At 42.1% G+C, this 25,249-nt stretch overlaps 1 protein-coding gene across 1 annotated transcript; it reads left to right on the top strand.

Annotated features, from left to right (window-relative positions):
- The first annotated feature begins 6,280 nt into the window (after positions 1-6,280).
- Positions 6,281-23,840, top strand: LOC311141369 (DNA-directed RNA polymerase III subunit RPC4-like). Its single transcript, XM_084176669.1, has 9 exons — positions 6,281-6,454; positions 18,877-19,045; positions 19,148-19,191; positions 19,674-19,828; positions 19,960-20,084; positions 20,191-20,365; positions 20,455-20,705; positions 22,716-22,868; positions 23,197-23,840. Exons 2-9 carry the CDS (start codon positions 18,878-18,880, stop codon positions 23,314-23,316), a joined length of 1,191 nt encoding a protein of 396 aa, XP_084032795.1. The 5' UTR covers positions 6,281-6,454; position 18,877; the 3' UTR covers positions 23,317-23,840.
- Positions 23,841-25,249: the final 1,409 nt, after the last annotated feature.

Here is a 25,249-nt window from a genome sequence, read left to right as displayed (position 1 = left end):
TTTTTAATTAAGTCATTAAGATCAATTTCCAAAAGATGATTTAAAAAAAAAGTTATTCCTCTTTTTAGTCAACTTTAGAATGTGTTCATACACTTATGAGCACCACTGTACAGTACACATAGTATATAAAATAAGATAGATTACACCACTGGCCATATATAATGAGAATAATGTAATTTCAAACACAAATGCAGTCTCCTTTCATGCATACATTTTCAAATAAAGCTCTGCTTTGAGAAAGATCAAATGATATTGTTTAATCTTACCTTATGGCCTGCACACTGCTTGTGAAGCTGTCGAGGGCACGTTTGATAAAGACAGCATCGATGTCCTTCTTCTGTAGCTTCTGGTACAGAATGTCAACGTGGGGCATGATTTTGTGAAAAAGCCCCAGGAAAAAAATAAAATCTTCATCATGTAGCATCCTCACGTAGCCAGATGCCTCTCTCACGGTGGGCTGGTCAAATGAACCCAATGAACCCGTCCGGATGGCTTCAAAACATTCTATGAGGTCGTCTCGATTCTCGTAGACAGTGTTCACGACTCTGCTGTTAAAGTTCCACCGTGTGGATGAAGGTCTGGGCAGTCTTCGTGCAACAGTCTGGTCAAGAATGCTGGTGCGTTTGGGTGACCGGGAAAAAAAAGTTGCAATCCCGCTCAGATCGGAAAAGAAAATGTTCACTTTTTTGATGCGAGAAGTAGCTTGCTGCATGATCAAATTCAGCTGATGCGCATAGCAATGCACGTAATGGGCATTCTTGAAATGTTCACGCACCTTTTGCTGCACACCAGCCTTCTCTCCCCTCATTACACTGGCTCCATCGTAAGCTTGCGCAATGAGTTTGACTTTCTCGTCGTCGGCAAAAAGACTGTTCAGTCTCTCCAAAAGCACACTGGCGATTGAGACTGAGGTTGATTCCGAGATGGGAAGGAACTCAAAAAAGCGCTCCTGCACTTTGTGGTTGCTATCTATGTACCTCAGCACAAGCACCAGCTGTGTCTGTGTAGAAACGTCCGTGGTCTCGTCAGCTTGGATAGCTACGAAGTTCGCCGACTTCACCTCCTCCACAATATGTTCCCTCATGACCGCTAGCATACACTCCAGTAGCTCGTTTTGAATGGTCTTTGATGTGCCCTTGAAAACTTTAGCATTTTTAAGATGGTCATCAAACACCTCATCTAATTGTGCCACAAAGTTGACAAGTCCAAGAAAAATACCAGGGTTGGTGGAGCCCTCAGTTTCATCTTTGCCTCGCAAAGCTAACTCAAACACTCCGCAAAACTTCACACACTGGATTAGCCGGCTGAGAATGTGGCGGTTCTTGCTAACCTCATCGTTGTGGCGGCGGACAGCTAGCCTGTATCCCTCATCCAGTTGAGTGGCAATGTTCACTCTCCCCAAAGCAGACAATCTCAAACAGCTATCCATGTGGGTCTTTGACAGCTCATGTTTCTTAATCTTTTCTGAAAGATGGTGCATGTCGGTTACACCAGTCGCTGTCCAAGCGGTGCTGTCTGCCGTGCCGCCTTCAGGGTGAAAGAGTAAGCAGGGGTAGCAGAAAACTGCATTAGCTACATCGCAGCCTGCTAGCCAGATTTTTCGTTCGTACCAATTTTTGGAAAATCCTCGGGTGTAGGACTTTCCCCCTTTAATAGAAACCTGTTGAATTATTAAATTTGGTCTGGGAGGTCCTAATTGTTTCGTTGCCAATTTATCTTGATTTGTTCGCCGACAAAAAGGAACTTCTTTCAAAGAGACAATCGAGTTGCACTGAATGCTAGCCATTTTGACAGTAGTAGTGAATTGATTGACGCTGCTACCCGCTCTTTTCTTAGTTACGTATGACGAAAGCGCGTAAGTGCAAGCCCTCAGAAACCCATAGAGATTGTATTGAAAGCTCTGATATTTGAAAAAAAAAGATTTTACATTTGAGTCTATGAGACTTCTGGGGCGATTTTCAACCTGACTGAAATCGCCCCAAAAGGGGCGGGGCCATTTGAAGCACGACTTTAGCCTGATTGGACATTTAGTGGCAGATCAGACGTCTAGATTAGAACACTGATAACTACTGTTGCCGTGATATAATTGATTAGAAAAAAAATCCCTTCCTTTTCCCGTTTGGCAGTGCGTCGCCCATATCGCCCTAATGAACACACCGCCCCTGATGGACAGTCGTTTCTCTTTGCTTATTTGAGCATAATATGGACTTGGTATTTTACCAAATAGGGCTATCTTCTGTATACCCCCCCTACCTTGTCACAACACAACTGATTGGCTCAAATGCATTAAGAAGGAAAGAAATTCCACAAATTACCTTTAAAGAAGGCACACCTGTTATTTGAAATGCATTCCAGGTGACTACCTCATGAAGCTGGTTGAGAGAATGCCAAGAGTGTGCAAAGCTGTCATCAAGGCAAAGTGTGGCTATTTGAAGAATCTCAAATATAAAATATATTTTGATTTGTTTAACACGTTTTTGGTTACTACATGATTCCATATGTGTTATTTCATAATAGTAAAAATTAAGAAAAACCCTTGAATGAGTAGGTGTTCTAAAACTTTTGACCGGTAGTGTACATAAATACATACTGTATGCTATAATAGAAATGACAGCACAATATACAGAAAATAAGGCACTTACTTTGATAGGAACGCACACATGTCCAAAGTTATTATTTGTAAGGAAAACAACAATTGAGGCAATGCGAGTGCCAGCCAGAAAATGTGCCAGTTCGTGCAAGACTGTGCGGAAAAATTGGCGAAGGGCTCTCCTCGAAGAGGGAAGTTTGTCCGTCTCAGTAAAGCCTCAAACATAAATTGTCCGAAACACTGAAATGGGCTACTTCTATGTGAATTAATGAGGAGGCGGAACACACCTCAATTCAAACTGTTGTTAGAAAATACAACTTGTTAGAAAATAATTAAAAATTGACAAGTTGAAACATAGCCTATAGATAATTAGCAGGCAGCACGTGTTAACTGTCCTGTTGCGTAACAATCACATTTTGGAACAGTGAGTGCATTCTGACATCATGTGCATAAAACAAGTCACGCTGGGGCGACCGTTAGAGATATTTGGAACTCACATGTGAAAAGGTTAAAAGGTAATACACTTTTACAGTTAAATTACATGTATATACTATAAATCACATTAAAAATGTTTTGAGGAGGGGTGGGGGGGCCTCTGCCTGGGGCCTCCAAATCACTAAATCCGCCCCTGGCTGGCACTCCTGTCCCTGTCTAGGAATTCTTCCTTATGACAGCATGTGATAATATAGCCTACTACTAGTGATTCACTTGCATTAGCCCAGATCCATAGCCTCGTTTGTTCATTGGCAATTTAGCAGTAGGTTCATTAGGCTGTAACAACTAAAATGCAGCGTTGAGCATGAATTTTGGTAGGGTGACCTGATTTGTCTAACTGTATTATGAACATTATTTTGCTAAAACAGATTGTGAACACAAATGTGTAACTGATTCTAGTGTAACATTACCTTGAAAGATAATTTGGGTTGGGTGTAGGGGCAGATTTAGGCTGTCATCTTGTCTTCAGGAGATTCTATCAAATGTATTTGGTGTTTCACAATAGCTGATGTAAGCCATTAGAACAATTCCCATCCCCTACAATGGGCTAAAATATAGAATAATTACTTAGTGTGCTTATCTCAGCAAGAACACTACTGTTATTCCCCATACTTTTGTATTATTTCACTTACCAATTTTGCTGGCGTAATTAGGCTATTTGAAATCTGATGTCAGCGTGTGTCTTTGAAAATAAATAAAATAAATAAAAAAGTTACATGAGGGCTATGCATTTTTGTAAGCATTAATGTACAGTGTTGAATATAGGCTACAGTGAGGGAAAAAAGTATTTGATCCCCTGCTGATTTTGTACGTTTGCCCACTGACAAAGAAATGATCAGTCTATAATTTTAATGGTAGGTTTATTTGAACAGTGAGAGACAGAATAACAACAAAGAAATCCAGAAAAACACATGTCAAAAATGTTATAAATTGATTTGCATTTTAATGAGGGAAATAAGTATTTGACCCCCTCTCAATCAGAAAGATTTCTGGCTCCCAGGTGTCTTTTATACAGGTAACGAGCTGAGATTAGGAGCACACTCTTAAAGGGAGTGCTCCTAATCTCAGCTTGTTACCTGTATAAAAGACACCTGTCCACAGAAGCAATCAATCAATCAGATTCCAAACTCTCCACCATGGCCAAGACCAAAGAGCTCTCCAAGGATGTCAGGGACAAGATTGTAGACCTACACAAGGCTGGAATGGGCTACAAGACCATCGCCAAGCAGCTTGGTGAGAAGGTGACAACAGTTGGTGCGATTGTTCGCAAATGGAAGAAACACAAAATAACTGTCAATCTCCCTTGGCCTGGGGCTCCATGCAAGATCTCACCTCGTGGAGTTGCAATGATCATGAGAACGGTGAGGAATCTGCCCAGAACTACACGGGAGGATCTTGTCAATGATCTCAAGGCAGCTGGGACCATAGTCACCAAGAAAACAATTGGTAACACACTACGCCGTGAAGGACTGAAATCCTGCAGCGCCCACAAGGTCCCCCTGCTCAAGAAAGCACATATACAGGCCCGTCTGAAGTTTGCCAAAGAACATCTGAATGATTCAGAGGAGAACTGGGTGAAAGTGTTGTGGTCAGATGAGACCAAAATCGAGCTCTTTGGCATCAACTCAACTCGCCGTGTTTGGAGGAGGAGGAATGCTGCCTATGACACCAAGAACACCATCCCCACTGTCAAACATGACGGTGGAAACATTATGCTTTGGGCGTGTTTTTCGGCTAAGGGGACAGGACAACTTCACCGCATCAAAGGGACGATGGACGGGGCCATGTACCGTCAAATCTTGGGTGAGAACCTCCTTCCCTCAGCCAGGGCATTGAAAATGGGTCGTGGATGGGTATTCCAGCATGACAATGACCCAAAACACATTGCCAAGGCAACAAAGGAGTGGCTCAAGAAGAAGCACATTAAGGTCCTGGAGTGGCCTAGCCAGTCTCCAGACCTTAATCCCATAGAAAATCTGTGGAGGGAGCTGAAGGTTCGAGTTGCCAAACATCAGCCAAAAAAACGTTATTGACTTGGAGAAGATCTGCAAAGAGGAGTGGAACAAAATCCCTCCTGAGATGTGTGCAAGAATGCACATGATGCAAGAAACGTCTGACCTCTGTGATTGCCAACAAGGGTTTTGCCACCAAGTACTAAGTCATGTTTTGCAGAGGGGTCAAATACTTATTTCCCTCATTAAAATGCAAATACATTTATAACATTTTTGTTGTTATTCTGTCTCTCACTGTTCAAATAAACCTACCATTAAAATTATAGACTGATCATGTCTTTGTCAGTGAGCAAACGTACAAAATCAGCAGGGGATCAAATACTTTCTTCCCTCACTGTAAGTCATAAAATGAGAATATGCTATATTGCAATGCCCCTTGACAAAAAAAAATGTTTTGGTCATGTTAGTATTGTGCACACGCTGCTAGGTAGAAACGGTAGGCATAATTGCAAAAGATCTTGCTTATGTAGAGTAAGATGATGGAAAGGTTTTGTAAATCAGCCTCAACCACCTGAAGATTGATATTCATTTGATTTTTCTTAAATGTGGAGTAATTCGTAGAATGTCAAATGTCACATGAACATATTTAAACCAGGTGGGTGGTCAACCCTCTTGGAGAACTACCTCTAGGCAGGTCCTATTTTAGAGGGATAGTTCACCCAAATTAATTATATATTTACAAGTTGGATTCTTATAGACTGCAATCCATTCTATGGCTACCATTAATATTAGCATTTTCTAACCGAAAACCAATGCAATTCAATGTCCCCCAGTTAGCATACTCTAAATCCCATGCCCAAATAATCTCAAGGTAATTTAAAACCAAGTCATCGGGTGTGTATTCAACTTTAAAATAATCGTGAATACACCTGACCTGTGATTTTTAAACATTTGTATCCCACCCAGGTCAAGGCCTAAGCCATGTGACAATATGTAGAATTGTATGAAATGAGCTTTAAAACTGATTTTTTTTTATGGGGGGGGGGACCTCCAAACCCCCCGGCTATGGGTGGAGTCAATGACATTCACAATATAAAATATCACTCCAAGCTTCGGTATCTTCAAAAGTTAGCAGCACTGGTGGTTGACTTACAAACTCCAGTACAGTAGGTGGTGACATGCACTTCTAACCGACCGCCATAATATTATTGAAGAAGAAGAAGAATCCTGCGCACGTTTGATCTAGGAAAAACACAAGAATGTCACGTCTAGCTGTCATGGCGCTGTACAGCAGATAATGCAGACTTTTTTAGGTGACCACTGACGTAAGAAATCGCCACGGTTTTGCTTATAGAAGGGGTGCATTCAATTTTAACGCAATACTCTTGGTTTGGTGAACATCTAAAGAAGCAATCAGGTAATTTTAATAAGGCAACCATATCGAAAACGCATTGTCAGAGTCCTAGCTAACTAGCTAGATAGTTAATGTAACCAGCATGTATTGATGCCATGTGTTGACAGTAACTTCTTGATTATCTCATGTTAGCTACCAATGTCCTAACAAAGGCTCTGTAAAGCTTGACGAATTTGTTATCAAAGACAAATTAAAGGCACCCTCTGTATTAGCCCAATATGTACTTTTAAGGAGCCTTACTTTACAGTTACGCCTTAAGGTCCAAGAGGTAGACTGGCGCTGGCAGCAAAATACTTAACGTAAACGTAAATCGATTATTTCAATTGTGATACGGTTCTAGAAACATAAAGCCATAGGCGGCGCGTGAGTTTCAAGTTTGGGGATGTTAATTTTCGCCATAAAAATGCACCTTTATAATAAAGCATTCCATGCATCAATGCATTTGCTGATTTATGTAAGATAGCCTACTATTCGTAATGTGATGAATAGATTGGATAGTCATAATTTAGGCTAATAATATAACTCAATCACTGTTAGAAAAAAAGACAGGTCAATGAATGGCGCAGCGCATACAAAGCCTTCATAAAGTATGTGTACCCTTTGATTTATTCCACATTTTGTTGTTACAGTCTGAATTCCAAATGGATTAAATATATTTTTTCCCTCACCCATCTACACACAATACCCTATAATGTCAAAGGGATTTTTGGGGGGGGAATGTTTTGCAAATGTATTGAAAATGAAATACCGCTCGCCCACACAACGCCATACACGCTATCTGCCATCTGCCCGGTACAGTTGAAACCGGTATTCATCCGTGAAGGGCACACTTTTCCAGCGTGCCAGTGGCCATAGAAGGTGAGCATTTGCCCACTGAAGTTGGTTACGGCGCCGAACTGCAGTCAGGTGAAGACCCTCGTGAGGACTACGGGCACGCAGATTAGCTTCCCTGAGACGGTTTCTGACAGTTTGTGCAGAAATTCTAAGGTTGTGCAAACCCACAGTTTCAGCAGCTGTCCGTGTGGCTGGTCTCAGACGATCCCGCAGGTGAAGAAGCCGGATGTGGAGGTCCTGGGCTGGCGGTGTTACACGTGGTCTGCAGTTGTGAGGCCAGTTGGACATACTGCCATATTCTCTAAAACGACGTTGGAGGCAGCATATTGGAGAGAAATGAACAGTCTTTGGCAACAGCTGTGGTGGACATTCCTGCAGTCAGCATGCCAATTGCATGCTCCCTCAACTTGAGACATCTGTGGCATTGTGTTGTGGGACAAAACTGCACATTTTAGAGTGGCCTTTTATTGTCTCCAGCACAAGGTGCACCTGTGTAATGATGACTGTTCAGCTCCCCAGGGACTGCCACGGAGAGGAAGCAGGAGATTGAACTTCACTCAACTTTCTAGAGTTTTCCCCGTCAGTTAATACTATCAACGTTTCCCTTTACTGTGGGAATTGTGATCGAATCAACGCAATATTAGCCACTTCCAAATCAACATCCCGAAAGAAAACGAACTATGCAAGAGATTTTGATGTAGGCAGAGCGCATTGGAGTAGGATTCTATTGCATTGAAAGGCACGACTCAGGCCCGTACTCTACACAGACCAATGTGCCATAACCAATCAGAGCTGCAGTAGGCCTATATGCAAATAGACCATTGCCATATATGGATTTGTGCCATTCACTTTGAACTGGACTGTTTTACAGCATGAGCGGTCGCAATTATTATGCGCTTGTTTTGAGATCAAAGCGAGAGCTGCATGTAGCCACGTGTGCACATTTGTTCATATTCTTTGCTAGTTAGTGAGTTATTATCCCAGTTATAGCTAATTTGTAGTCAGCAATGTGGGAGTGATTGCTTCCTACAAGAGCACAAAACATGTACATTTCTAGCCATCTTTGAAAAGCAAGTCAGACAAAAAAAAGCTATTTTACCTGAAAGGGGCAGTGATCAAATCAAATTGTATTTGTCACATGCGCCGAATATAACAGGTAGGCCTTACTGTGAAATGCTTACTTACAAGCCCTTAACCAACAATTTAGTTCAAGAAATAGTGTTGAGAAAATATTTACTAAATAAACTAAAATTAACACAATAAAATAACAATAACGAGGCTATACAGTGGGGGAAAAAAGTATTTAGTCAGCCACCAATTGTGCAAGTTCTCCCACTTAAAAAGATGAGAGAGGCCTGTAATTTTCATCATAGGTACACGTCAACTATGACAGACAAATTGAGGAGAAAAAAATCCAGAAAGTCACATTGTAGGATTTTTAATGAATTTATTTGCAAATTATGGTGGAAAATAAGTATTTGGTCACCTACAAACAAGCAAGATTTCTGGCTCTCACAGACCTGTAACTTCTTCTTTAAGAGGCTCCTCTGTCCTCCACTCGTTACCTGTATTAATGGCACCTGTTTGAACTTGTTATCAGTATAAAAGACACCTGTCCACAACCTCAAACAGTCACACTCCAAACTCCACTATGGCCAAGACCAAAGAGCTGTCAAAGGACACCAGAAACAAAATTGTAGACCTGCACCAGGCTGGGAAGACTGAATCTGCAATAGGTAAGCAGCTTGGTTTGAAGAAATCAACTGTGGGAGCAATTATTAGGAAATGGAAGACATACAAGACCACTGATAATCTCCCTCGATCTGGGGCTCCACGCAAGATCTCACCCCGTGGGGTCAAAATGATCACAAGAACGGTGAGCAAAAATCCCAGAACCACACGGGGGGACCTAGTGAATGACCTGCAGAGAGCTGGGACCAAAGTAACAAAGCCTACCATCAGTAACACACTACGCCGCCAGGGACTCAAATCCTGCAGTGCCAGACGTGTCCCCCTGCTTAAACCAGTACATGTCCAGGCCCGTCTGAAGTTTGCTAGAGTGCATTTGGATGATCCAGAAGAGGATTGGGAGAATGTCATATGGTCAGATGAAACCAAAATATAACTTTTTGGTAAAAACTCAACTCGTCGTGTTTGGAGGACAAAGAATGCTGAGTTGCATCCAAAGAACACCATACCTACTGTGAAGCATGGGGGTGGAAACATCATGCTTTGGGGCTGTTTTTCTGCAAAGGGACCAGGACGACTGATCCGTGTAAAGGAAAGAATGAATGGGGCCATGTATCGTGCGCCATGTATCGTGAGATTTTGAGTGAAAACCTCCTTCCATCAGCAAGGGCATTGAAGATGAAACGTGGCTGGGTCTTTCAGCATGACAATGATCCCAAACACACCGCCCGGGCAACGAAGGAGTGGCTTCGTAAGAAGCATTTCAAGGTCCTGGAGTGGCCTAGCCAGTCTCCAGATCTCAACCCCATAGAAAATCTTTGGAGGGAGTTGAAAGTCCGTGTTGCCCAGAGACAGCCCCAAAACATCACTGCTCTAGAGGAGATCTGCATGGAGGAATGGGCCAAAATACCAGCAACAGTGTGTGAAAACCTTGTGAAGACTTACAGAAAACGTTTGACCTGTGTCATTGCCAACAAAGGGTATATAACAAAGTATTGAGAAACTTTTGTTATTGACCAAATACTTATTTTCCACCATAATTTGCAAATAAATTCATTAAAAATCCTACAATGTGATTTTCTGGATTTATTTTCCTCATTTTGTCTGTCACAGTTGACGTGTACCTATGATGAAAATTACAGGCCTCTCTCATCTTTTTAAGTGGGAGAACTTGCACAATTGGTGGCTGACTAAATACTTTTTTCCCCCACTGTATATAGGGGGTACCGATACCCACTGTATTTTGAGACAGGCTTGAATAAGCTAAGTAGCCAATAGGCAGAAGGTAGCATAATTCGTCTGATTCTCTGTAATAATGGTATGGGAATAATAATTTTATTTTGTAAAGTGGTTTCTTGCATCAAACAACACAACATAATGGTCAGCCACCGCCTTGTCTGAAGGACAAGTGGATAAACAGGTTAATGTCAAGCCGTGCATGTTTCTTTCAAAAGTCTCATGGAATGTAGGCCTACTTTGAACACAACACATTGTTTTTCTCTAGGCTGAATGATAGAACCACTATTTCCATGTTAAAATGTTATGTGATTTATTTTCTCCATTTTTTTTCATGGTAGACCACTCTGGTAGGCCTACATTATGATCAAATAGCCACAGTAGCTTACATGGCCACTGTTAAAACAGTAAATGAAAGCGGGTACAGCCTCAGTGTTCACAGTAAACGCAGTCGGAAGTTGCACTGAAATTTCACAAGGTTCAAGTTTGCATTCAGCAGACCTGAAATTTGCTCAGTGTTGAAAAATATTAGAGGGAACATTGTTAATGATCATGCTGTTTAATCAGCTTCTTGATATGCCATACCTGTCAGGTGGATGGATTATCTTGGCAAAGGAGAAATGTTCACTAACAGGGATGTAAAGAAATTTGTGCAACAAAACAAAGAGAGAAATAAGCTTTTTGTGCTTATGGAAAATTGCTGGTATATTTTATTTGAGCCAAGAAGCATGGGACCAAAACTTTATATATATATATTTTTTTTGTTCAGTGTTATAACTTCACCATGCTCAAATGGATATTCAATGTCTGCTTTTTTATTTTTACCCATCTACCAGTAGGTGGCCTTCTTTGTGAGGCTTTGGAAAACATCCTTGGTCTTTGTGGTTGAATCTGTATTTGAAATTCACTGCTCGACTGAGGGATCTTACAAATAATTGTATGTGTGGGATACAGAGATGAGGTCCTTCAAATATCATGTTAAACACTATTATTGCACAGAGTGAGTCCATGCAACTTATGTGACTTATTAAGAAAATGTTTACTCCTGAACTTATTTAGGCTTGCCATAACAAAGGGGTTGAATACTTATTGACTCAAGGCATTTCATATTTCCATTTTTAATTAATTTGTAAACATTTCAAAAAACATAATTCCACTTTGACATTATGGGGTAGGCCAGTGACGACAACATCTCGATTTAATCAATTTTAAATTCAGGCTGTATCGCAACGTAATGTGGAAAAAGTAAAGGGGTGTGAATACTTTCTGAAGGCACTGTAGCGTATGCGTAGAGTAGGTCTAGGCTATATCAGATATGTTTCTTCTTTCTTTGCACAGAAACAATTTGGCCTTTTTATAAACATATTTCATGCAATTTTAGTACATGTTATATGACTGGAGATGAGACAATAGCAGAATGTTTTTTTAATTTAGACAAATTACAGGGTTGTCCATATAATAGGCCTATGAGAAGAGGAGACACAAATAGAATATGACGTCCATCCAGTGTGCGAATTACAGGGGAGCCGGGTGGGGGGGTCAGCTCCCCTGAATGAGACATTGGCACCACTAAATGCAACAAAAGTCAAACTTTAGTGGGGATCTCTAAATAATGCTAATTTAACCATTCTGCTATTTCTTTAAAATGAAGTGGTAAATATGTTTTACAGTGGTAAATATGAAAATACAAGCTTCCAAATGAAACGAACACCCCCACCTCTCCATCATGGTTTAAACAAGTGGTCACCAACCTTTTCTGAGTTCAGATCACTTTGAGTCAAAATGCAAGTCGAGATCTACCGCTAATTTTTTTCTTAAACATGACTTAAAAAACATAAGCCTATGCAACATTAACCAATTAAAAACAGTTCTGTAGCAATGAGGTTTGTGCAGTAGGCTATAGGTCCAATACATTATCACTGCATATTGGCTTTGCTTGAATTGCCCTGCCAATGTTGTTCTTCTCAGACCATTTAGAAATTGAAAATATTTTCGATATGATCACACTTTTTAATAGATCATTTGTTGTGTGAGGCACAGCTGAGTGAGCATAATAATTCACATTTTGTTTTACTGTACTGATGGCCTGCATCTGATGGTCAGTCTGAGGGGAGGGAGGGAGCAGCGGTGAGGCTGCCTCTCACCCGACTCACCGTACCTCCTCTCTCCCTCCCGCCGCTAAGAAAAGGGGACACAGTCTTCCAGCTGATGGGCGAAACTTAAGTCGCACTGCATTATTTCTGCCTCACGCACCAATGTTGTTACTCCTATAACCAGAGAAAGTTAAATATTCCTCGATATAAAAAAAAGACACAGGCCACTAATAATAACACAAGCTTATCAAAACACTTTGCTATGCTCCTTCATTGCAGCTGCAGTGCTGGTTGTAGTGTGAGTGAAAGTAGGGAGAACGCACATTTTATGGCTTATAAAAGTGTTGACAGTGCTGAATATCAACTTAAACATGAAATTACTAATAAAAACAGCATCTTTTTGCTGTATTCGTTGAGTCTCTCTCGTCACGATTTTACAAGTTTTGAATTCTCACAGTATCAACTTTGCTGTGTGTTCAAGGTTTCTTTTTACAGTCTATGGCTCGAGGAAACTGTGCAGACACAGTGATCTGAGCTATCTGATTTGCCAGTGGTAGGCCTATAGGTGCACTTGATTTGCTCTATGGGCGGAGTTCTACCTTCAGACACATGAAATGGTTCAAAATGGGTACACTTTGCCTTCCTGGCACTAAGGCTGCTGAATCAAGGGCACCTACCACCAACGGCACAACACAAATGTAAAAAAATTGGAATGCAAGGCTTTATTGTTGGGTTTTTAACAGAAATGTTTGGTGATCAACTAGGAATGCCTTGGACATCGACCGGTTGGTGACCACTGGTTTAAACCATGTATTTTTACGTGGCTGCCCAAATCATCTCCCTGTTCATGAATGGTATAAATTCTATAAAGCGGTGCTGTCCACTCAGTAGTGCTGACTTTCGGCCTCAGCTGAGCTCCCTTTTGGATCTCAGAGTAAATGGAGCTGAAAATATTGGTAAAGTTCACCTTGTTTGAGAGAGATTTACATGGTTATCAAAATGTCATGCCAGGGTTAGCCTACACGAAACACAGCCCTTATTTTAAGTGTTTCTAAAATCCCCTATGGGGAAAATATTATGGTGGAAAAACGATTGTACCATTTCCTTGTTTGACCGCTAGGTTTTATGGGTATTATGACTCATACTGTGATACTCAATTGGTGTTCGCCGTGCTGTACGTGGCCACAACAAGTGGACCATTTTTTTTAGCTTTAATTATTTTCTAACAATATTTGTTAGCTTTCCTGGATCAGCTGATGATGGTCGACAATGTCACTAGACACCAATGTGTATCCAATCCATCCAAGTAGGCTATAAGTTATTTACAGTAGGCCTTTCGGTTAGAAGGGTTCGATTTTGCAATGGCATAGACTTACATTATTTAGAATGTGTGTGCCCATGAGAACTGTTTTCACGGCAAAAGTACATTTTCCAAGATCCAGGATTCCTACAGGGTTTAAGTTCAATGTTTTTACCGTTAAATGACATCTTCACTATTAGGCCCATAAAGAAGATTTGTGCACCCAATAGAGAGCCCCCCGCAAATGTCTCGGTGTAATTCACACTCTGCCGTCCATCTAAACTGGAGAAGGAAATTATTGTCCAAAAACAAACTTTTAAGTGCCACTGATCCAACAATGATAAAGAGTGAATATGCGCAGTCACACTCACCGGGGATATGGCCGATGCTCTCCGCTGGTGCCAATAAGATTGGCTGTACTGTTGTTCGCTCAATTAAGTTGAGAATTTTGAAAGCCTAACTAAAATACAGATTAGTCTTTTCATTTTCTTATTTTTACAGCAATAGCCGTTTGCTTTCCAAACTATGGTTTCCCGCGATTGTATTTTGAAATATTGTGATATGCCTGGCTGGGCCTCTACTTTTCACTGACAGTCGCAACTCAACAATCATCTATTTGGTATTTGCCACCTGCGCTGACCAAATTTTGCACGCTGTCTTTCCTTCCGACTGTAGGCAATACGATTTCAACTTTAAACATTTTTTAATAATCTAATGATCCTCTGTGGACAAATCATGCTTTAGTAGCCTATTTTGAATGTATAGACAGGAGTAGGCTAATTAGGCTATATAATTTTGGCAATTTACTTTATGGAAAGCTTCGCTTCCCCTAGCCTTATGGATGCATCGCCTATGATAAAGCCCTTTACTTTCACATCACATCATAATAATTTCACACATGCAAAATACACACTTAGTGTACACTGTTTTTACTGACTTTATCATAGTTGCAGCCAACAGTATTTTTCAGTGACAGCACATTGTGTTCGGAGCATGCTAGATAGTTAATTAGCACAGGTGGTGCCTCTGTTTTCCGTAAACACTCGCTGTAACATGTAGATATGGCCGTGTGGGAACACTAACCCTAACCCTATAAAGGTGTGTATTAATTTAACCTTTTTGTTTTCTTGAAAATTATTTCTCGCTGATATGAAAGATAAGATCCTAATGCTTCCAAAACCGTACCACAAGCGATTCATGTTAATGTTCAGGCCGAGCGTCGGGGCTCTTAACAAAACTCCCCTGTACAGAAGACGCCTTTGTCCAATGGCTCTTATGTGTAATGTAATGGAACTGAGAGTCATGATCAAGGGCTAGCTCTGTATAAGCGACAGTGCCTTCAGAAAGTATTCAAACCCTTGACTTATTCAACATTTTGTTGTTACAGCCTGAAATTAAAATTGATTAAATCAATTTTTTTCTCTCAGCCATCTACACACAATACCCCATGATGACAAAGTGCAAACGTGTCATGGAAATTACCACCAGGGACACCTGAAGTCAATATTAAATGAATCATTCTTTATTATCAGCAAGCTGGAGAGGTTCCAACAAACTTAGTACACGTCGGTCTGGAGCTCCACCGGGGCAGTCCTGTTAGTTCTCTTATATACTGCTTACACAGACAAGTTATATTTGCATGATTTCCATTATTCATTATTCATCATTAACGTTTGGTTCCTGCATGTGACCGACCAATACCTCACTAGGCTTCTTCTCTCCAAGCTGAGACCTTGAAACTGAGATACCCCTTTCGGTGGTCAAAGCAATGATCTGGGCGTACTGCCAAATTGCTTATACTTATAGTGAGGATTCCTCCCAGGAATGATCAATCAGTCACTTGCATGTACCCAGTTTAATTGGTTATTAGAAAAGCACAACATTTTCCCTCACATGTTTTTTAGACATTTTTGCAAATGTATTGAAAATAAAATACAGATATCTCATTGACATAAGTATTCACAGCCCTGAGTCAATACTTTGTAGAAGCACCTTTCGGTGGCAATTACAACTTTTAGTTGGCTTGGGTAGGCTATGTCTGTATCAGCTTTGCACATCTGGATTTTCTACCATTCTTCCTTGCAGATTTTCTTAAGCTCTGAGTTAGATGGGGAGCAGCGGTGAACCGCAATCTTCATGTCTTTCCACAGATTTTCAATGGGATTCAAGTCTGGGCTTTGGCTGGGCCACTCAAGGACTTTCAAAAAAAATATTCTGAAGCCATTCCAGCGTTGCTTTGGCTGTATGCTTGGGGACATTGTCCTGTTGGAACGTAACTCTTCGCCCCCAGTCTAAGGTTGTTTGCACTTTCTCAGCAGGTTCTCATCAAGGATTTGCCTGTATTTGGCTCCATTCATTGTTCCCTCTATCCTTACCAGTCTCCCAGTCCCTGCCGCTGAAAAGCATCCCCATAGCATGATGCTGCCACCACCATGCTTCACGGTAGGGATTGTGTTAGACGGGTGATGAGCTGTACCTGGTTTTCTCCAGACATAGTGCTTTGCATTCAGGCCAAATCATATTTTGCCTTATGCTCGGAGTCTTTCATGTGCCTTTTTGCAAACTCCAGGCGTGCCGTCATGTGCCTTTTCTCAGGAGTGGCTTCCGTCTGGCCACTCTCCCATAAAGCCCAGATTGGTGAAGTGCTGTAGAGACTTTTGTCCTTCTGGCAGGTTCTCCCATCTCAGCCAAGGAACTCTGTGGTCATTGGGTTCTTAGTCACCTTCCTGACCTCCCTGACCAAGGTCCTTCTTGCCCGGTTGCTCAGTTGCACGGTTGCTCCTTCTTGCCTGGTTGATGAGGTCCTGAGCGCTCTGGAGCAGGTTTTCATCAAGGATCTCTCTGTACTTTGCTCCGTTCATCTTTCCCTCGATCCTGACTAGTCTCCCAGTCCTGCCGCTGAAAAACATCCCCACATCATGCTGCCACCACCATGCTTCACCGTAGGGATGGTGCCAGGTTTCCTCCAGACATGACGCTTGGCATTTAGGACAAAGAGTTCAATCTTGGTTTCATCAGACCAGAGAATCTTGTTTCACATGGTCTGCGTGTCCTTTAGGTGCCTTTTGGCAAACTCCAAGCGGGCTGTCATGTGCCTTTTTATTGAGGAGTGGCTTCCATCTGGCCACTCTACCATAAAAGCCTGATTTTGGTGGAGTGCTGCAGAGATGGTTGCCTTTCTGGAAGGTTCTCCCAGCTCCACAGAGGAACTTTGGAGCTCTGTCAGAGTGACCATTGGGTTCTTGGTCACCTCCCTGACCAAGGCCCTTCTCCCCCGATTGCTCAGTTTTCTGGTACCCTTCCCTAGATCTGTGCCTCAACACAATCCTGTCTCGGAGCTCTACGGAAAATTCCTTCAACCTCAAACGTTGCTCCACGTTTATCAAGGGGCCCAATGTGTGCCATGAAAACACACCCCATGTATTCATGTGGTTTTCTCCATACCCTATTCCTCCCATCAGCATGAAACAGCAGGATCTGGGATTCATCTGACCAGGCAATGTTTTTCCAATTCTCCATTGTCCAGTGTTTTCATTCCTTAGACCACTGCAACCGCAGTTTCTTGTTTTTTGCTGAAAGAAGTAGAACTCTGTAAGGTCATGGGCTGCCATACCCAATTTGTGTCAAGGTACGACGAGTTGTGCATTCTTTTATGGATCTTTGGGCTCCAATGTTGTACTGGACTGTCAGTTGACTAACTGTAGCCCGTCTGTGACTGCACAAGTCAGCCTTCTTTGTCCTCTTTCATCAGTGACCTGTTTTCAACCACTGGCCTGCCTGTTGGCTGGATGTCATTTGGGTGGTGGACCATTCTTGATACACACAGGAAACTGTTGAGTGTGAAAATAACAGCAGCGTTGCAGTTCTGACACACTCAAACCAGTGTTTTTGGCACCTACTACCTTACCCCGTTCAAAGACACTTAAATATTTTGTCTTCCCCCTCTGAATGACACACATACACATTGTAATGATGTCATGTCATAGTATCGTGTGGACCAGGTTAGAGTTAGGAGATAAGTGGCTTGGTGCCACAAAGTCTGCATTCCTTATGTCAAAGGAGATTACTGAGGCTGATCTTAGAAATGATTGATGGACAGGATATATGACTTGGGGGTAAATAGTAATAACATCAAAGAAAGGGAGTGCCCATGATGGGTACCAGATGTATGTGAATAAACTGGTAACCGAGGGTATATGAGGGAGAGTTGATCTTTTGTTCGAGTCAGTTCGAAATAGCAAGAGGCAAAGCTCTGTCCTTGTTGTATCGAACCAGGTACCGACTAATAAAACATTTTCATTAACTTTTTACAAAGTGTCTAAAAATATCCTTACATTCTCAATTACTTGAAACCCCAGAAACTCATCATAACACACATCCATGTCTCAGTTGTCTCAAAGCTTTAAAATCCTTATTTAACCTGTCTCCTCCCCTTCATCTACACTGATTTGAAGTGGATTTAACAGGTGACATCAATAAGGGATCATAGCATTCACCTGCATTCACCTGGTCAGTCTATGTCATGGAAAGAGCAGGTATTCCTAATGTTGTGTACACTCAGTGTACATCATTACTTTTGCCATGGGCTGAGAGAAGATTTTTACAGTTTTAGAGCTAGTTTCCTGCAATTCTGCAAATTTGGTAATGGGGCTGAGAGAAAAAATTGCAGTTCTAAAGCTAATTTCCTGCAATTCTACACACTTTGCCATAGCTTATGCCATCTTATACCATCTGAGTGACTCAAACATGATAACAAAATCAATGGGGGCTTCATGCCATGATATTTGGGGAATTTTAGATTATCCTTGACTGTCTAGTTTTATATTTGGTTTGAGTTGTTTAAGTTTACACTAAAAACGTTTTACCATCCCAGTGGCCTGCCGCTGCTAAATTAATATAGGGGAAACAATGTACCATGATATGAATGAATCCAGAATAATGATGAGTGAGAAAGTTAGAGGAACAATGAGCGTACCCCCTAAAATATTGTAACCTCCACTGTTATTGGTAATGGTGAGAGGATATAATTTTTTGGTGGGTATGATACTTCAAATAAAAGGTGACATTCTGTACTATCGCCTCATATGAACCATTTGATCTCAAATCCAAAATGCTGGAGTATAGAGTCAAATCTACACATTTTAGCTTCACTATCCAAATAAATACGGAGGGGTGTAGGTGTTCTTATGAAGACTTCTTGAAAAAAGCTGTGTGGATAGTTGTCATCTGTTTAGCTTTTTTTAAAAATATAATCTCTTAATTGCTTTGTCCAGGATGGCTGAGCAAGGCTCAAGTGACCCTGGTGGCCCTTCTCACACTCCGGCCACGCCCGGACGGAGTGGCAGGGGTTTGGTGATGGGACGCCGGCTACCAGCTACTATCTCCCCTGGCCGCCTCCCTTCCATGCGCTCCAGAGACCTCACCCTGGGAGGTGTAAAAAAGGTAGGCTCAGTTAATTGTATTCAGTGTTTGTAATGGTCTATCACCAGCACTTTTGTATTTGTTTAACTAAGTAAATCTTGACTCCCATGTTTTATCTTTCAGAAAACCTTCACCCCTAACATTATTGGCCGCAAAGCTAAAGAAGAGTAAGTTCAGTTGTTCAGTCTGTGACGATATATGAAGCTCTTCCTTTGTCCTGGCACCCCAATGGTGGAATGAGTGCCTGCCCATCTTCCGAAAACGTCTGAAACCGTACCTTCTTTAAAGAGTCTTAAATAATCCCACAAATTTGACGAACTGACTTGTTGGAAAGGTGGCATCCTATGAAGGTGTCACCGAGCTCTTCAGTAAGGCCATTCTACTGCCAATGTTTGTCTATGGCGATTGCATGGCTGTGTGCTTGATTTTATACACTTATCAGCAATGGGTGTGGCTGAAATAAGGGGTGTCCACATACTTTTGTGTATATACTGTATATAGTGCATCTTAAGATGAATTGCCTAACTGAAAGTCTGCTAAATGACAAAAATGGAAATACAATGCATGATTCTGAAATGTTTTCCAGCACATACTTGACCTTAGGAATGACGATATGTTGATGACAGAGTTTGACTTTATTCTACCATAGGCAGAAGGTTGAGGGTGGACAAAGGAGGGAGAGGAGAGAGAACGATCGGGGTCGTGAGCGAGGTGGTAGGGGTCGGGGCCGGGGACGTCCAGAGGTCATCCAGTCTCACTCCATCTTTGAACAGGGGCCTGCAGAGATGATGATTAAGAAAAGAGGTACGGCCGGGTCATTCATTCAGCTGGGATTCCATAACATTGTGTTATATGGTGTAATATTTTGTGTAGACCATATTGATGTATCATGATTTGCGTTTTAACCCCTGAGTTTCTTCCTGTGCTCCAATCAGGTGGCTATGAAGGTGAGAGAGATGCACCAAGTGTGGGTCCCTCACCCATCATCAACATCAAGAAGGAGAAGAGGGAGACAGAGGAAGAGACCAAAGAAATTTTGCGCGCTCTGGAACGAGACAATGTGAGTCCTCCATGTACCTATGTCTCATCATGCTGTCGGCCTGTACATTTATTGTCTAGTTCCTTGCCCACTTACTTATAAGTAATTTGCAACTAATTTCCACCAGTTCCTGGACGACCCTCACCTAAGGAGTGATGTAAGGAGCTGTCCTGTTCAGCTGCCCCTGGCTGTGTCAGGGTGGGGATTCAAGGAGGAAAGTGATGTGACTGAGAGAGCCTCCTTCAAACCAGACAAGACTGAAGAGGACAGTGAGGTCATGGATGGCACAAATGCAGTCAAAGGTAACAATAATCCATGTCAGTTAAAATGAAACAAAATGGCAAAGCTATGGGCTCCAAATGTCTTGCCATGTGTCTCCCTCCCTCTTCAGTGAAACAGGAGCCAGAAGATGCTCCAGAGGTAAAGAAGATGGAACCCACTTTCAGACCCCCTCCGCTCCCTGAGCCTGAGGTTTTACCTGAGCTGCTAGAGAGCTGGAGTCAGAGCAAAGAAGAGGAGCTGTTCTTCATCCAGCTCCCTGACTCCCTACCAGGGCAGCCGCCAACCCAAGAGGTCAGGCCAGTGAAGACAGAGATGCAGTCGGAGGATGGACAGTCCATTCTTTTGAAAACTGAATCTCAAGTAGGTATTCGGGTATTAAATATGTCAAACCAAATGTTATTTGTCACATACACGTGTTTAGCAGATGTTATAGCGGGTGAAGCGAAATGCTTGTGCTTCTAGCTCCGACAGTGCAGTAATATCTAACAAGTAATATCTTAACAATTTCACAACATATATCCAATACACACAAAACTAGTAAGGAATGGAATTTATGAATATATACATATATGGACAAGCAATGACAGAGCGGCATGGACTAAGATACAGTAGAATATTATAGAATAGAATACAGTATATACATATGAGATGAGTAGTGCAAGATATGTAAACATGATTAAAGTGACTAGTGTTCCATTTCTTAAAGTGGCCAGTGATTTCAATAGGCAGCAGCAGCCTCTATGTGGTTCAGAGAGCAAGGCTACTATGTACAGTGAGGGAAAAAAGTATTTGATCCCCTGCTGATTTTGTATGTTTGCCCACTGACAAAGACATGATCAGTCTATAATTTTAATGGTAGGTTTATTTGAACAGTGAGAGACAGAATAACAACAAAAAAATCCTGAAAAACGCATGTCAAAAATGTTATAAATTGATTTGCATTGTAATGAGGGAAATAAGTATTTGACCCCTCTGCAAAACATGACTTAGTACTTGGTGGCAAAACCCTTGTTGGCAATCACAGAGGTCACACGTTTCTTGTAGTTTGCACACATCTCAGGAGGGATTTTGTTCCACTCCTCTTTGCAGATCTTCTCCAAGTCATTAAGGTTTCGAGGATGACGTTTGGCAACTCGAACCTTCAGCTCCCTCCACAGATTTTCTATGGGATTAAGTTCTGGAGACTGGCTAGGCCACTCCAGGACCTTAATGTGCTTCTTCTTGAGCCACTCCTTTGTTGCCTTGACCGTGTGTTTTGGGTCATTGTCATGCTGGAATACCCATCCACGACCCATTTTCATTGCCCTGGCTGAGGGAAGGAGGTTCTCACCCTTTGATGCGGTGAAGTTGTCCTGTCCCCTTAGCAGAAAAACACCCCCAAAGCATAATGTTTCCACCTCCATTTTTGACGGTGGGGATGGTGTTCTTGGGGTCATAGGCAGCATTCCTCCTCCTCCAAACACGGCAAGTTGAGTTGATGCAAAAGAGCTCAATTTTGGTCTCATCTGACCAAAACACTTTCACCCAGTTCTCCTCTGAATCATTCAGATGTTCATTGGCAAACTTCAGACGGCCCTGTATATGTGCTTTCTTGAGCAGGGGGACCTTGCGGGTGCTGCAGGATTTCAGTCCTTCACGGCGTAGTGTGTTACCAATTGTTTTCTTGGTGACTATGGTCCCAGCTGCCTTGAGATCATTGACAAGATCCTCCCGTGTAGTTCTGGGCTGATTCCTCACCGTTCTCATGATCATTGCAACTCCACGAGGTGAGATCTTGCATGGAGCCCCAGGCCGAGGGAGATTGACAGTTCTTTTGTGTTTCTTCCATTTGCGAATAATCGCACCAACTGCTGTCACCTTCTCACCAAGCTGCTTGGCGATGGGCTGTAGTCTATTCCAGCCTTGTGTAGGTCTACAATCTTGTCCCTGACATCCTTGGAGAGCTCTTTGGTCTTGGCCATGGTGGAGAGTTTGGAATCTGATTGATTGATTGATTGCTTCTGTGGACAGGTATATTTTATACAGGTAACAAGCTGAGATTAGTAGCACTCCCTTTAAGAGTGTGCTCCTAATCTCAGCTCGTTACCTGTATAAAAGACACCTGGGAGCCAAAAATCTTTCTGATTGAGAGGGGGTCAAATACTTATTTCCCTCATTAAAATGCAAATCAATTTATAACATTTTTGACATGCGTTTTTCATTTTTTTGTTGTTGCTATTCTGTCTCTCACTGTTCAAATAATCCGACCATTAAAATTATAGACTGATAATTTCTTTGTCAGTGGGCAAACGTACAAAATCAGCAGGGGATCAAATACCTTTTTCCCTCACTGTATACGATCAGTTTGCATGTCTGTCCTCTGTGGAATAGGAGGAGCAGCAGGAGGAAAACAGTTGCCATCTGAGGGACCTGCAGGAGGGTCTGGTGGGACGGCTGTTGGTGCGGAAGTCTGGTCGCGTGCAGCTCATACTGGGGCATGTCACACTAGATGTGGCTCTGGGAACCTCATGTGCTTTCCTCCAGGTCAGAGAGAACACAACCTTTGGCTGCTCATAGTTGGTTAAAATCATATGATGCACACCAGATGATGATGACAGAGTCTCTGGATGATGTCACTGGAAACACTTATCTTCCATCTTTTTTACTACAAAACATAGAAACCTGACGTTTTCATGTTGATGTTGGGGGTGGTGCTGGAGATGAACTTGATGTTGAAATGAGTGGAATTTCCCTTTAAATCTTCACTTCTCTGTAGTTTTATAGTTGTACAGTATGTAAACATATTTTATGTTTGTCTTGTATGTCATTGTCTGACAAGCCCCCCCCCCCCCCCCCCTTCTAATTCCATTAGGAGCTGGTGTCAGTTGGAACAGGAGAGGGCCGGACTGGTGACTTGTCAGTGCTGGGACACATCAAACACAAATTGGTCTGCTCGCCAGACTTCGAAGCCCTGTTGGAGAACAGAGTATGACGAACCATTAAGCAATTTCTACACTGCAGTGGGGACCTCATCCAGAAAGACACACAGACCATGCAGTGCTGTATCAGGTCTATAAGGACAGTAGTACCACAACACCCAGATTTTTTCAGGTGGTTAATTGGCCCTGGAAAGTTGCAGAATGTGTAATATAAAGTATTGAAACAGATCTCCTACCACTATTTTGTAAGAAAAGACAGCTTGTTTACAGAACATTGTATTTATTTTTCTCTCTGCAGAAAGTGATGGGAGAAGATTCACTTTTTTGAGATGTGTTCTAAAAAAGATGTGCTAAGTGACTCCAATAAAGGGAAGGTACAGTATTCTCTACATGAATGTGCCAAATTCCAAATGTCATATTCCAGTGTTATAAGCAGATCACACTATCAGGTCTAAGCTTGGGAGGGGTAAGTGGAAAAGTAATATTGCCCCTGTGGTATCCTGCAAACACATACCTAAATTACTGGATGTAAGATTACATTTTACTTGGATGTAAGATTAATAAAACGAACAAAGAGAAGTTCCTGTGTGCTTTATGTATTCTTATGCTTATTAGGTCTAGGTTAGCTCTCATACTCTAGGTGGCATTCTGCCTTCTCCCTACAGTTTTCATCCATTAGCTTCGCCCACAACTACAATCCCGACGCTGTGTTTTAACGTTTAGAAACTTCAATAATCATCGCGTGCGATACGGCTTTCAAAATATATGGAAAGAATCCATACAACTATGGGTGCCTCCATCCGACGAAACTACACTTCCCGAGTTACGCTTACACACAGGTGTTCTGAGCATGCTAAAGAGCTAATTAGCACAGGTGGTCGCCCATAACCGCGGGAAGTAGGGGTGCTGAGGGTGCTGCAGCACCCCTTGAAGAATCAGAAGAAAAATAATATATACAGTGCATTCAGAAAGTATTCAGACCCCTTGACTTTTTCCACATTTTGTTACGTTACAGACTTATTCTAAAATCGATTACATTATTTATTTTCCTCATCAATCTACACACAACACCCCATAATGACAAAGCAAAAACAGGTTTTTAGAATTTTTTGCAAACATACCTTATTTACATAAGTATTCAGACCCTTTGTTATGAGACTCGAAATAGAGCTCAGGTTCATCCTGTTTCCATTGATCATACTTGAGATGTTTCTACAACTTGATTGGGAGAATCTTCCAGAAGGACAACCATCTCTGCAGCACTCCACCAATCAGGCCTTTATCATAGAGTGGCCAGATGGAAGCCACTCCTCAGTAAAAGGCACATGACAGGAGTTTGCCAAAAGGACCTAAAGGACTCTCAGACCATGATAAACAAGATTCTCTGGTCTGATGAAACCAAGATTGAACTCTTTGGCCTGAATGCCAAGCGTCAAGTCTGGAGGAAACCCTACGGTGAAGCATGGTGGTGGCAGCATTATGCTGTGGGGATGTTTTTCAGGGGCATTGACTGGGGACTAGTCAGGATCGAGGCAAAGATGAACGGAGCAAAGTACAGAAAGATCCTTGATGAAAACCTGCTCCAGAGCGCTCAGGACCTCAGACTGGAGCGAAGATTCACCTTCCAACAGGACAACGACCCTAAGCCCACAGCCAAGAAAACGCAGGAGTGGCTTCGGGACAAGTCTCTGAATGTCCTTGAGTGACCCAGCCAGAGCCCGGACTTGAACCCGATCTAACATCTCTGGAGATACCTGAAAATAGCTGTGCAGCGACGCTCCCCATCCAACCTGACAGAGCTTGAGAGGATCTGCAGAGAAGAATGGGAGAAACTCTCCAAATACAGGTGTGCAAAGCTTGTAGCGTCATACCCAAGAAGACTTGAGGCTGTAATCGCTGCCAAAGGTGCTTCACCAAAGTGCTGAGTAAAGGGTCTGAAGACTTATGTAAATGTAATTTTTCTGTTTTTTATTTTTAATACATTTG

Source organism: Coregonus lavaretus, assembly GCF_964263955.1.
Source record: "Coregonus lavaretus genome assembly, chromosome: 14".
Classification (NCBI taxonomy): Eukaryota; Metazoa; Chordata; class Actinopteri; order Salmoniformes; family Salmonidae; genus Coregonus; species Coregonus lavaretus.
This window is presented reverse-complemented; position numbering and strand designations above follow the sequence as displayed.

Coding starts and splice junctions, on each gene's coding strand:
- LOC311141369 (XM_084176669.1), top strand. CDS start 18,878: ATGGCTGAGCAAGGCTCAAGTGACCCTGGTGGCCCTTCTCACACTCCG. Junction 19,192..19,673: donor GGCCGCAAAGCTAAAGAAGA/GTAAGTTCAGTT, acceptor ATTCTACCATAG/GCAGAAGGTTGAGGGTGGAC. Junction 20,706..22,715: donor TTTTGAAAACTGAATCTCAA/GTAGGTATTCGG, acceptor TCTGTGGAATAG/GAGGAGCAGCAGGAGGAAAA.